Consider the following 15,285-nt stretch of genomic DNA (forward strand, 5'->3'; position numbering starts at 1 on the left):
AATGCAACGTTCATACATGCACGTATAATACCACGTTGTTACATGCACGTGTAATACAACGTTAATACATACACGTGTAATACAACGTTCATACATACACGTGTTATACAACGTTACTACCTAACACGGGTAAACGACGTTTTAATACATACAAAAAGTGTAATACAACGTTTTACTACATTACAGTTTTAGTAAATTTATTACTAAAATTACAATTTGTACTTTCTGCTCCCAATGCCGGACATCAAAATACAATTATCGTCATGAAATTCAAAGAAGAAAGTATATTTCCTTTTGTTTAACTACATACAGATGGTGTGCAGGATGAGGATCGTGTAACCCGGATGTCGTAGATTCGTCAGCGTTCGTTTTCACACTTCCTGAATAGTTCAGCTGATACCTTCTGGTATGACAAATTAAAATTCTGAAAAAAGGAGTTCCCGAGCCTTATAAACAAGGAGTAAACAAAACCCTTAAGAGTTTTGAATTTTCCTTCTAAAAATGGCAAATTGCTGAATCTCTAATGTAAAAACAGCAAAAGATAACAATTTAATTTGGTTTTAACTTTCTATTTCCCCCAAAAAGCGTTTCCAAACTAAGTTATCATATATTTCATAATGATATCTGAAAAAAATGTATAAAATATTCGCCGAGTTGCTTAGCATCTATGGGGTCCATTTCGTTATCGAAATTTATTATTCAGAAAAATCTATTAAATTATGAGCTAGTCGTTTTTGTCATCTATGATTGTGCCAAGTTTTTTTATGTATTTTGTTCAATCTTTTGAACTAATTTAAGCGACCATTTATTTTGTATAGTTACCGGAATGTATCAGTAACTAGGAAGCGATTTCGCATTCTATTCTTATCGTAATTTGACGGCATGTATCGTCTATTGGCGACCATTCACATATTTCAAATTAACTTAAAAACAAACTTGATCATGAACTACCACTAACTAAAATACGTAATCAGGAAATAAAAAAACACGTGCAGCTGAAAGATGTCGTGCTTAGATAATGCATAACTTTTCTGCGGCAGAATATACATTTTTATAAAAGTATACATGATTTAATTCCACTATTTATGTTTTCAAAAAAGTAAATGGTTATAACACCCTACTTAATACCTAAATATCGATAAAAATGTCATATACATTTAATTAACATATAGGAAAAGAGGATGAAATACGCTGTCAATAAATAAGGTTTAAATTTTTGCAACGAAATTAAAACAATCCCAGTTATGTGTTTGAAATAATTCTCTGTCACACGAAACCGCCTTAATGTTGATTAATTTCTGATATCGGAAAGATATAGGACTTTGAGAAAATGAACCGACATCGGTTGGTCTAACAAGTAAGTGTTAGACCCAAGTATTTTTGTTGGTGCCAAGTGACTCAAATCACACAAGTTTAGACTGAAAAGCTCATGCGGCGACACTTCGTCTTTACTGGCGAAGGAAGAACTTCTGTGCAATATTTCAGGCACCGGAGTTAAAACACTGACATTGAGTAACCTAGCTGGAATTCCAGAGCTTTCTCACGCGAGATTCGAACCTGGAACGGTGAGGGGGATTCGAGTCTAAGTCAGCGACCGAGCAGAGGAAGTGGATATTTCTATAACTTCCATGTAAAATATTATAAAATGTCATAGGTTGTCTCTTTAGAAAATTCCTAAATAATAATGACTTAGCGCCGGTTATTGCAATCTGCCTATGTCATGTACATATTACATGCCTTTCTAGTTATATACATGTAGCTTGTTTTACTTTAAAGTTTATTTTGTAGTATTCCGTACGTAATTTTCCTGCCAGTCATACCTATATATTGCGCTTGATATCACCTTTCATTCATGAAATACATCATACTTTGTATGTGGTAGCATGTATTATTGAAATTTGTTCCACTAGTCAATTTAATCATCTAATTATCAAGCCCGCTGTTGGTTTTCATTGTAGTATCGATAAATCACGAGATAGTCCGAAGAGAGATATCGACCAATCAGCGACACCGATTGTTGTCACATGACATTACAGGTACGACTTCCTTAAACAGATTTATGTATACAGTCACTACAGGTGAAAAACTTACCTTCACAGATCTGTCAAAAATTTGGAAATAACTTTCTTACAGTTGTAGTGACTTATTGAGAAGTTTATCATTCATATAACATTGTTATACATAAATGATTGTTTGGAAGTGAGTACAAACCGATATTGGATAAATTAACTTTCACAGGTGTGTTTTGGTTATTGAATTAAACTGTGAAATTTTGTCTGCATGTTTAATTCAGTCAACCGTGAATCAATTGGTATACCAGCTATTTTGCTGATTTTTATCTACTTTGTCAAGCGGCAAAGTTGTTTATCCAAATAAATATTTCTGAAATTGGATATAGCATACCAATACTGTGACACTGGAATTATCGTGTTTATTTTATTTATTTAAAAACATTGGCTGTTTTGAAATTGGGACATTTTTTCTGTGATATAGGTCATTTGACGCACCTGCCATTTATATACGACTGTGTATTCATCAAAGGCTTGTCACCGCCGGACATTTTATTACGTTAGAGGTATGCTCCCATATATATATATAGATCTATATACATATATATAATATGATATTACATATATAACCACAGAAAATATTGATTTAACGATTTAGCCCTTCTTATCACATAATCGTAATTTACTTTGATGTTATCGCAAATAATTGTCAGAGATCACCTTTAATATACAGCAAAACGATAGAATGTTGAAAATGACAGAATGGTGACCTGGTTATTTTGATTACATTTAAAACATTGCATTAGTAAGTAAGTTAAACTCGTGACCTTAGGGTGATATACAAGTGCCCGGACTATTTTTTTCAAAATCGCCTTTTGTTACCGATTCCTTTGTTGTATAGAGAGATCAAATACTGCTATTGATTCTTCTTTAGATAGAATTGTACACATTTTGGGTTGAAAATCGCTTTCCAATAATGATAACAAAAAAGAGATATATGTATTTGTTCCGGCCTGTTTAAAACTATCTATATTTTAACTTGATAAAATCAGCGATAAATCTATATTTTAACTTGATAATATCAGCGATAAAGCATTGCCAAACAAACTGGGTTTGATAAAAACAAGCATGAAATTACGCGGACTTCATTAATATATTATATCTGATTGTAAAATTAACATATTATCTTTGATTACTATTAAATTTAGTTTACTAAAAATGCATGCAGATGAATTAGGCAATACTAATATTTTGACAATATATTATAAAGAAATACATGGTTTTGTCAGAGAAGGATAAAATATATCAATCTATTCAAAAACATTGTTATGATTAATTGCTTTTCATTCTTTTACAATTTAGATGAAAGATGAATGAAATGAATGAATGATATAGTATATATTTCACCAGTTAAATAATTTCACTCTCGAAATTATTAGAAATTCTTTCCTTAGGGTAGTGAGATATTTTCTATATTTTCTATATCTAATATTATGTTCCAGATATCTGGGTTATTTTTTTATTAATATATTTTATATTGGGTATTATATATACTAAAACCTGTCTACTATGCTTTTATCTGGGACAATGGGCGGTTATTCAACAGTTAATCCGGAATTATACTTAGATTTATAAGATTTTTTACCTATATCAATCAGTGTTATATAAAGTGAGAATTATAATGTATTCTTACCTATTTTATAGTACAGTGCCAAGACCTGTCACAGTAAGAAATCCAAATTATGACAGACTATCACACATTGTTATGTTCCAGTTATCCAGCTCATCTTTATGCTGTCATGCAATGTTGTGTTCAAGTTATCCAGCTTTTTATGCTGTCACACAATGTTATGTCCAGTTATCCAGCTTATTTTGTGCTGTCATACAATGTTATGTCCAGTTATCCAGCTTGATTTTGTGCTGTCATACAATGTTATGTCCAGTTATCCAGCTTGATTTCATGCTGTCATACAATGTAATGTTCCAGTTATCCAGCTTTTTTATGCTGTTTAAACTTGTATATTTTTGTACATAAAAAATTGAAATATCATTACACACGTACACAATCGTTCAAAGAGCGTTTGTTTTATATGACCATGGGGGAGTTAGTTAATGATTAATTTATTTAATATTTGGAGATTCCTATTGTTAATAATTGTAGTTTTCATTTTGTATGATCAAAGTGTTAATATAAATAACTTTACTGGAAATTTATATATATATTTTTTATTTATGTATAATATATATGTAATAGTTTAATGTCATGATCCATTTATTGTTTTGTTTTCGTTTTTAAGGTGAAAAAGTGAACCAAATTTGATATTTTTTATTTGCACAATGCATACACCATTGTCATGAAACTGATATAAAATACAAGTCATTTGATGACAGGCACACTGTTCTTCATCGGTAATTATACAACCTACGTCTTCCTACGTCCTCCTCTAATGATTGCATTACAGAATATTGTATTACTGGTAAAATAAATTTAAATATATGTATTTTCTGTTTGCAGATGTCTTGATAGCTACTTCCGGAATAACTACTAAATGTAACTAAAGAAAACTTGCAGCAGACGACAAAATGAGTCTCTTTAAGAAGAAGAAAAGTCTCGTCATAAATGACGTAGACCCCGTGTACAAAGTCCGTTACCTTGGTAACGTCCAAACCGCCATGATGAAAGGTGACGGTTGCGTTGACAAACCTGTAGGCATAATCTGGAACAATTACCTTCGCAGCACGAGCCCTGGCCTCGAAATGAAATTGACCTTGACCTCTTCCGGTCTGAAAGCGTTTACAAAGGAACAAGGCCTGACGGAGTATCGAGCTCACCGGATATCATATTGTATTGCACATCCGTCGTACCCGAAACTGTTCATTTGGGTTTATAGACATGAAGGTAAAATACGTTCTTGAATAAGTATTTATGTGTAGATCTAACATATTTGTATATTTGCTCTCCATTGACGTAACTTAACAAGAACTTACTCTGCCCTGCAGTATGCGTTTTTATCCAAATACAGAGGCTTCATTAAAAAAAGCTGGGTTATTTCTTAAACTTGGTGGGTATATAAAAACCAGCCACGCATGGCTCAAATGAATTTGCTGGTAATTTTACCCGCCTACTTGGCCGTAAAAACGCCCATGCAAATAATGTATCATTAAGCAAAATTTAATACATTTAGTCATTTACCATTCACAGTATCTGAGATAGAAGCGGATATTGCGGATGCTCGAGACCGTCACATTTCTATGTTACTTCCGGTCGGCAGGAATGACGACTTTCCTGCCAATTTACATTCACTTAATTGGTATTTTTCAAGACTAGAGCCAGACTGTTTGTCTGATGGAATTTACTAAAATCTGTACGAAAACCATCCAATAAGCTTTTCATTAGGGGAGTGTATTTTCCTGTTTGTCAGAGAACGCTGTGTCGTCGATCATAGTGCAGTATTTCTAAGTGGAATTGTCTTTCTTCTTCATTAAATTAAATGCTCAATTCAAACGTAATGGAAATGAATGATTATGAGTTTTTTCAACCCTAGTTACTGGCTGGGTATACCGGAAACATGTGTAATATCTCCAGTATCCGGTCAGTTCCATCGTCTGCCCATATCCGTAAACATAACTATATAATTATAAAACATGTCGATCAAAAAAAACCAAAGCATCAGGTGTTGCTTTGTCATTTATGAGGAGATTTACAAAATATACTAAAAAATGTCATTCATTCACTTTTTTCCCGCTTATGCGCAAACCACCGTGATATAACCATAATACCTAAAATAAGATTTACATATCTATATTTTGAATATAATTTTATTTTGGTTACCCATCCATGTAAGTTACATGTCGTCATAACAACCAACATTTAGTTATTTTTGGTCGGCAGACGTGTGAGATGACTGTCGTCTGACGCAAACACATTAATATAACTGTAAAACGTTTCCGCTTGTTATATATCGGACATATTTATGAAAACATTTGGCCTTCGTTTTGTCTACATTTCCTCTATTGTCTATTTTCCTATTAGTTTACACTAACAGGATTGGTCGAGTTAATTAAAACTCTTTTTTTTTGGTTACAAATGAGGCTCAAACGTTAGTAGTCTTACTATCGACGCTGGAAAAAAAGTTTAATTTCTAAAGTTGGCTTTTGAATTATCTTTTAAGTTATTTAAAACTCTGTTATCTAGGATATGTTTGTTTTAAGTAATATATTCTTTATTGACAACGACTAGGGAGTCAAATACTTCCCTAGAGTTATATTCCTTTTTCATACAATTTGAGCCAAACACTTTTACCACAGCTTATATATTGGAACAAGTCATTTTCAAGCGTTCGTCTATTATTTACGGTCTTAAGGTTTTTTTTTAAAGAATAAACAAAGAAAACAATGCCAACCCTTTATGCTGCATCATGTATAATAGAAGCTCACTTGAAGAAAAAATTAACAATGTGGGTCATGCCCTTGATGACATGACAAAACATTTTACCCTATTCCTTTACCTTGGCATATTCAGGTACAAAATGCATAAAATTATGCACCAGTAAGTTAAAACCACCACCCACATTCACAGGAATAGCGAGGTCTTAAAGAAAAACGTGAGAAAAGGAAACAGACGATAAAAACCCACCTAAAAGTCCTCACACTGCAATTAGAACGAACATTTCCATGGTCATTTTTGCGCCAAAACAAAACCACCGCATTTTCCCCCGGCAGTGTGGAGGCAGGGAAGATGTAAAAGACTGCTTATTTTCCCGCTATTACCCGCACTTCCCCAAAATTATGTAGTTGCAGTTGACTGGTGCATAATATTTACCTACATGTAAAATGCATTAAAGAAATCGTGCATTATTTATATGTACGATTCAATAGGTACATTGTGAACCAAATTCAATATTGTTGCAACAGCTTGCATATGTACAAACTACAAAAGATATACATTTGTATATAGTTCTCTGCGAGATCTTTCTCAGAAATGATTATAAGTACTTTTTTTACAGAGAATTGTTCAATGATATTATATATAGTTCTGTTGCACTTTTTATATCACTGATTTCTTGTTTTATTTTATATAGGTAAGCGTATGAAGTTGGAATTACGATGTCACGCCGTTTTATGTAAATCGGAAGCCAAAGCAAAAGCGATGGCCGTACAGCTTCATGAGAAAATCTCGTTTGCACTGAAGGAATTCATGCGTGAAAAAACGAGAAAGCAGAACGCGAGACTCACTTTACAAAGAACAAATTCATTGCCTCTACACGGCAACTCTGTAGTGCCTAAAAGAACTCAAATGTTGAGTAGAGGACAAAATTTTAAGCCTCCAATAAGTAAATCTAATACGGCACCAAAATTAGGATCAATTCACGAAGATCTAGAGCATGAAGATGACGTCATATTAGAAGAAGATGAAGAAGAGGAGGATTGTATTGATGGGGACACTGACAGAATTCCTTCCCCAACATTTAACGCCCTTACACTACACGGGCATGACAAAAGTGTATTAGATTATAATAGTGAGAAATTGTCAGAGCGCGTGATAGACCTAGAAATTGGAAATAATATTGAGGAATTAAAACTGGACGGTGATGTACAGTTTTGTATATCGCATGCAGGTGATTCCGATGAGGAAAGTTCAGAGTCTGGATTTCACGAGCCAGATTCAAAAGACGGAAGTTTAACGGCCGCAGACGACAATTCTCTAGATGGAGAAGAGGTCGTCTGCGAAACACCGTTTGGAGAAACAGACGATACGCACGAGCCAGATAGTGAGAGTGCGCATGCGTCGTGCGATTTTAAAGAGACTACCCGCGTGCCTTCCGGTTTAATTGCACAAGAAAATGAAGTGACAAGTTTTTAGCGATTAAGGTAAGAAAATGTGTCAGTAAGTTAGATTTCTCATCGTGGCTTGTCAGAGTGATGGATTGTCAAAACGTTACATTCATACCAAATTTGCCCGGTGAACGGACTATTTTTAGTCATGCGAACTGTTGAAGCTTGGCAAAACAAAACATATAGTCCGCCTGACGCTAGAGCGTTCTGAATGTACTACAAAAACACCATGTTTATCTTTTTTTCGAAGTTGAATAATTTCGTTGTTAATCGTTGCCTTTGATGGACTTATATCACACGTTAATGAACAATGTTAAAAGGTTTTGAATGAATCTTAAGCCATTAATAGGTCAATTTAATTAAAATTAATACCATTAATGAACTGTTGTTTTCAAAGAGGCATTAATTGACTTTATATCAAAAGTCATATTTACCAAAAGGATAATCTTGCAATTTTGTCGCCGCAGTTGAAAAAGAAAATGCAGATGTATTGCTTACTCATCAAATAGGACGATTTGTCGTGAGTGAAATCGACATGGAAATTTTATGTCAATAATTTATACAAAGTTCGATCAGTTCAAGTTGATTGGTTATTTAACCATTCCAATTAAAAGTAACATGTGTCGCGGGTATGCATAAAAAACTGCAAACTTCAAATTGAATGGCATTCTTTCAGCGTTCTTTCTATAACAGATTAGGCGTTATTTTTTATGAAAAAAATATCGTTCATGTTTATTTAAAACGGTATATTATTGGCATTTAATTCGGGTATATTATTGGCATTGAATTCGGATATTATATATGGTTAAAAGAAATGCCAAGTTCAGTTGGTCATTATGTAGTGATCTACTTGACCATGCGTCAAGAGTCCACTGTTTATGTAATGATCACACGCCCATTTTAAATTTAACACACACTTCATTACATGTTTACCCGGCCATTTTATTCTGCAAAGTTTATAGACATTATTCTTTACTTCTTCAATTATACCTGAATAACTGATTAATTTATACAATAAACATAAAGAATTCGAAGTTGTCAATATAAATCTACTGTAGTTTGAAAACTGTAAACGTAGTTAGAAATCTGAGAACAGTTTTGAATAATAATATTGCATTGTATATAATAAATCATACAATAAATCATACAAATTATGCAAAATATATACATAAAGGTCACGTGTTGAGACCTGTTAAAAGATTCCGTCCGAATATTTAGACAGACGAATCGTTCGCTATTCGGTCAAAGACCCGTTTGTGCCGCCTCATTATAGGTCTGCACTTTAGCTATTTAGTCAATACTTACTTTGAAAAGATTCGTCTGTGCCGCGTGATTATGGTCTGCACTGTTCGCTATTCAGAATGTTAATGTATGAAAATGTTCCTAAAAGTTGAATGGTTTTTCCAAATTAAAGCATGGACTGCTCCATTGATATACCCGGTATTGATTAAACATGTATCACATATCGGCTCATATTCCCAATGAGATTTGGACCTTAACCAGGTCCGGTGCCTTTTGAAAAAAGAAAGACTTGTTTCACATTAATTATGTCAATTTGGGAAGAATACTGTGCCCTATTCATAGTACACAAGAAATGGAAAAAAAGAGTTATTTTTAGATTATATTCTTTGTATAATTGTACGAATTCCTAGACATAACCGGAATACATAATAAGAATCGATAACGATAACAACATTTTATAATTGTCTATTACAAAAGAATGCATGAATATTAATTAAGTTCTTATTTTATGTATATTAACTTCAAAAGAAATGAGATCTTAAAGTTTCGTAATTTATGGTTATTTCTGGTAGATACTAGGATTTAATATAATTATGATTGAAAATTTTGATAGCTAGAAATTAATATTTTAAGTCTGCTCGTTTCATGTAAAGTGCATGTTTAACAAAGTGTATGATTAATAAAATGCTCGGTAAACTACAAAGTATATCTAAATTCATTATTTTCTCTTAATTCACGTTTGCATAAAATATACGAAATTTAAAATTTTATAGTCGTTGCTAAGCAGCATTTCATAAATCACGTTGCGTTTTTATTACAGTTTCATAAATGCGGTTAAAGTGATAAAAATAGAATAACTATGTGATAAATATATACAAAGATACTAAATTTTGATAAGACTTATGATTTTTCACCTGATGAAAGTATAAAATCATGTTGACTCTCTTAATTACTTAGATTTTTATAGCTCTTAAAACTATATAAATGGTGATTTAACTGTTTGTGGCAGTTTTACTGTGGTTCTCTTCTTATTTTATATTAATCAACATGAAAAAGCTACAGTTGGATATTTTTCACTGTATTTCTTTTCTACTTGCGAAAAATTCCACATGAAATATATCAGCCAGTTTGCACTTTTATTGTATTTCTTATTTCATATAATAAACATAAAAAGTGCAACCGGACTGCACATTTACAGGAAATAATTATGTTAGACTGCCTTGTGAAAAGTTGAAGATAAGTTCAGAATTACTATTTTTGAAAATAATAACACACACTTGCGAATGTTTCGACTACGAGTGACAAGTTGACAACATCGCTAAAATATGAGAACGAGGCTGTACTATATGCTATTTACAAAAAGATATATGTTTATATTGTATATAAGTAATTAGGCCAAAATAAAATCATCACAACATAGCTATGTCATAAAGGATAGTTCAAACGTGTTAGTTACATGAAGATAAATTAATATGTCCAGTGAATAGAATATCGCGATTTAAAGGCCCATTATGTCTCAGAAATGCTTTCATTTTTATTTCCCAAAAGCTTGTTATTTTGGTATCCTTGTATAGTTTCCAAAACAGTTACTAGTACTCATTGGCCAATTGCCTGGACTTTCTCTTTTGGAAATTAGCAGTTACGTATTATGATTGAGTATTTTGTATGGAAGTCTCTATTTTGCTTACATTTTAGTACTTTATTGATAATTAATTTCGCATTCATCGCTTCGTTCTCCAGGTTCTAAGCTGTATGCTCTAAAACCTTTAGTTAAAGATATAAAACTCATCTGAAGCAGGAAAATTTATTCGCTTCTGTGGCATAATGTGACTTTAAACTTGCAGTGGCAGACTTAGTGTAAAAGAAATGTTGATTGGTTGAAAGTTTGTCTTTGGTCAATAATAGTTAGAAAAAGGGGTCTTTCAATGTGTTTCCAAACGGACTATTATTACGAATGGGCTCGAGCCTGATACTTTCCCCCCTCCACCAAAAGGCGTGTAATTCCGTCATAAAAGATCATAATTTTTTTGGCTAAAAATAATTTCATTTCGTTTTATTAAGTTATTTATTATATATAGGGCTTGAAACACTGTCAGTCGGAACACCTCGTTGATTAACTATAATCAAAGACCTTTAGGAAAGGATGGGATCACTGGCATTCCCTTTTAGATTACGGCGAAAAGAAGGACCGGTGTGAGACAGTACAGATCGCCTGTCAACAGATTAACCCTTTCGATACCGGTTGTAATTGATAGCTGATCATATAAAATGTTCAAATTCCATGTAATACTTCATGTGTAAACTTTACGGTGTACTGTTATTCAAATTCTAACTTCAATGATAGTTCGTCCGTAATGGGACTCCTGGGATCGTGTTACATTCTTTAGGTTAATCTTTTCAAAGATGAAAAAGACTGATTTTTATGAGTAGATTTAACAAGATTTAACAGAAGCGAATTACTATTTAAGGCACACATAACTCAGATTTGTGAGTTTGAAGCCCTACAATAAGTTGAGATCGAGCCCCTGTAATTAGTCGAATGGCCTGGTTAAGGCCGGACACCTGCGATTATATTAGTTGAATGACTTGTGAATATTTTTCTTTTCTAAAAATAATACAGAGCTGGAAATAATTTAACCTTAAAATACCTTGCTCTTTTTGTTTCAACATAAGTTGTTTGTTTGTTTTTAATATTTACTCAATATTTTACCAGCGTTTACAAGTAAACAATAACTTAAGTAAACTACTGAAATAAGTATATTGATATATAACAGATTAGAATAGAACAGAACAGAATACTCAATATATATAGATAACACAACAATTTTAGATATTTTGAGTACCGAAATGTCGCTTTTTTGACATCAGTTTGTTTACACTGAATATATTTATAACAACAAAACAAACACCTCATATTTTGTATGTTAATAAATCAAAACAAGACATTAATAAAGTTGTCAGTAAACAGACAGTATGGTAGTTGTCTAGTTATTTTTACAATCGCTACTTCTCGGCATTTTCCGGCAAACTTCGGGATGGGTCATCGACGGTGGTCCTAATATAATTGCCACCGTAAAAAACGTACTGGCTTCAGAGGAAGGATTGTGTGTTTTTTTAATGAGAATTGTGTAATAGATAGAGTCATGACTGAAAAAGCGATCAGCGCAGACGATAGCACGGTTGTGCTGGCTGGTCTTGGTCTGCACTGGTAGCAATTGTAGATACATTTGCCGCCAGCAGATTGAGATTTAATAATGAGGACCTCGGTTGAGTCTCATCGAAAGTTTGTTAGTAAATTAAAGCTGGAGAATACAGAAGTGACCCGAACTCGCGACCTCTGGATTTGCAGTTAGGCCAACACATTGAACTATGCGTGCTGATGCTGTGCTCTAATGTGCATGGGTAATATCTCCCCTCTGACCTTGAACAATAATATCTTAGAATCTAGCTTTGTCAGGTCAAAACATTTTGACTAGATTTAAAATCAGTGAACTTTACCACAGATAGTAAAACATTATCATATCTATCACATAAATATGTGAACTTCAAGGTCAAATCTTAAATTTCGCTAGGATGATTATCAGTTTTATTATTTACATTTTATCAAAATAATTTCACTGTTATCACGTACTCACATTTATTTGATAACAAAACATGATTTTCATGAAAAATAACTTAGTGAAAAATGTAAAATTTCAAAAAACAGCAATAGCTAATTCTCAGGTTTTTGTCAAAGTTAACATTGATGTTGTATTCAGTTTTTCTTAAGGCCATACTATAAATATATATAAGATATGTTGCGAAACGGAACTAAAATATAAAAATATACAAAAATCGTGTCTGTATATTTAATTGAGGACAAATTGTTATATATTAAACCGCGACTTACGTTGTGTTAAGAATGACATAACATATTTTTTTTACAAAAAAAATGTATTGAAAATTACAGTCTTCACAATTGTTTTACCTGTGCTTATATTTCTTTATGTTTAATAATATACCATTGTATATTTTTGCACATGGCACAACTATAGGACAGGGCAACAACACACTAGCCATAACCCAACTTCTTAGAAACATCGGCAACTGTCAAACACATGTATACACGAGAAACACTGAACTTCACTCTTCATGCTATATTTCAGGAGGAAATCATATTATTCTTCCTCATTTTTTCTCATTTTCTCAGATTGTCATTAGAAGTGTGCAGAATTGTTTATGTGATTTTCTGGAAATGAATTCATCTTAAGTTTTGCTTTTTGTTCCGGAGTACGTGCGTAACGCTTTAGTATTTAGCGAATATTATTTATAAAGATTGACAGTTTTGAAGCAAAACTTTATTTGAAAATAAAATCTAAAGGGTTGTGGTTTTAAGTTAAACTTAGGTGAAATTTTTCTGTCGTCTGTATCAAATAATTAACAACATTTCTTCAAACCAAAGAACACATACATACGTTGAATGACCTCAAAAAACATATTTTAGATGTTGTACAACACGTTCAGTTAATTTTTTAACATCACAAAGCTTTTTGATCATGTTAGCGGATGAACTTGGCCGAAATTGTAGACATAAAGGGACAGGCATTTCAGTGCTTACATCAAGTGGTTCTAGTACCTACAGCTGATAACACGAAAGCCCAATTTGGACGCTTTTAGTGCGATGAGCTTATAAACTGTACATTGTTAAATAAATTCTTCAGCCAGTTTTATGAGCAGAATTGAGACCGAGGAACGCTTGATTATCATGGCCGTAAATGATGTAAATGTTTAAAGAATTTACGACAGACGAAAATAGACTCATTTTATTGTATAAGCCGCCATCGCCGATCTCCCGTGCGCACCGGTAACTCATCTGAGATATTTCTGCTTTTATACAACTGCTACATGACATATCTTAGATAAATGTATATATTTTTTCTTTTTTAGGTGGGGGGGGGGGGTCCATTTACAGTTTCCAAAAGGCTAAAACATGTGCAATAAAGCCAAAATATCGTTTGCTTCTTTTGCATTTTGGTCATTAGTATAGTTAAATTGAACTATTTATATAGAAGTCAAAATAGCACTTTTACATTTTACTACTTTTATGACAAAGTATTTCACAGCGCTACATTGCATATAATTTGCTCTAGATCAATTATTAAACACATATTTCCCTTTTTCTAAAAATAATAATTTACTAAGGCTTAATGTGCCTTTAAGATTTTTGGAGTAGTTATAAGTTGTCGACGAAATATTTTATACGGAGTGCTTTTGCTATAATTGCATTTTTAAATTCTATCGTATACGAATAGATTACACCACAAAGTAGGATGAAGTTGAAATCTCACGTCTCAAGTTTTATTGTTGTAAAACGACTTTTGTCTGCATAATAGTCACATGTGTGTATCCTCTTTATATTAATTTTTATTTATGTTTTTGAGGCGATATATTATACGGGCATTCAGAAATCGTAAACCAGTTGTAAAGAATAGCTGAAAGGTGATCATACGTATAGAAACTATGGCATGAAACTGATATTTAAAAAAAAAACAAGGTTGTATAATAAGGCGTCTGGAAAATATAAACCTTGTTGCGCATCTTTTATTTTATAAAAAGGATACAATTTATTTATTACAGTGCAAACACTGTAAGACGATCATATTTTTAGCACATTAGCCTCTTTATAAGAACATAAACAATTCTTCCAAATGGAAGACTTCACAATAAATTTAACCTCTCTAGAGCCAACACCTGTCGGCAACACCCAAAAGGTCGTTGCTCTGCAAAGTTGAACCGCTGTCAATCTTAAGATATTCTTTAAAGGGACTCCACTGAGGTTTTCCGAGATTTTTATACCAGTTGATGCAGGTCTTTTGACCTCTGTTGAGCCCCTTTAAGCGTCCATTAAGCATTGGCTATTGCTTAACAGTTGCCAAATTTAAAAAGATTCAATAAATTGTTATAAATCTTGTATACCAAGCCCTCCAAATGTACAATTTTATCGTCAAATTTCGCACGTTCTACTTTGTAAATTTTTGTATTAGTGACGTGTTGTTTATGTTATTATATCAGTCGTGTTATTGATATTTAGTTTCGGGAAGTACTTTTTGAACATTATCTTAGTAAAGAGGATTGCGATCGTTCCATTGATATGCTTGTCAAGACATCAGATATATATATAAAAAATTGATATGCCTCAATTATATATTACAATGCTGTA

At 32.7% G+C, this 15,285-nt stretch overlaps 1 protein-coding gene across 3 annotated transcripts in view; it reads left to right on the plus strand.

Moving 5' to 3' along the window:
* Positions 1–2,029: 2,029 nt before the first annotated feature.
* LOC132741022 (protein FAM43A-like) overlaps positions 2,030–15,285 on the plus strand; it is a 33,793-nt gene continuing 20,537 nt past the window's right edge. The window contains exons 1-4 of one of the 3 annotated variants that reach the window (XM_060729101.1): positions 2,030–2,238; positions 2,494–2,575; positions 4,525–4,908; positions 7,091–7,880. In XM_060729101.1, the coding sequence (XP_060585084.1) occupies positions 4,593–4,908; positions 7,091–7,872 (1,098 nt within the window). In that variant the 5' untranslated portion in view covers positions 2,030–2,238; positions 2,494–2,575; positions 4,525–4,592 and the 3' untranslated portion in view covers positions 7,873–7,880. Of the gene's footprint in view, positions 2,576–4,524; positions 4,909–7,090; positions 7,881–15,285 lie in introns of all 3 variants that reach the window. The other 2 variants (XM_060729099.1, XM_060729100.1) reach the window with 2 other exon arrangements.

Source organism: Ruditapes philippinarum, unplaced genomic scaffold, assembly GCF_026571515.1.
Source record: "Ruditapes philippinarum isolate M1 unplaced genomic scaffold, ASM2657151v2 ctg204_1_1_1_1, whole genome shotgun sequence".
In the NCBI taxonomy this organism is placed as follows: domain Eukaryota; kingdom Metazoa; phylum Mollusca; class Bivalvia; order Venerida; family Veneridae; genus Ruditapes; species Ruditapes philippinarum.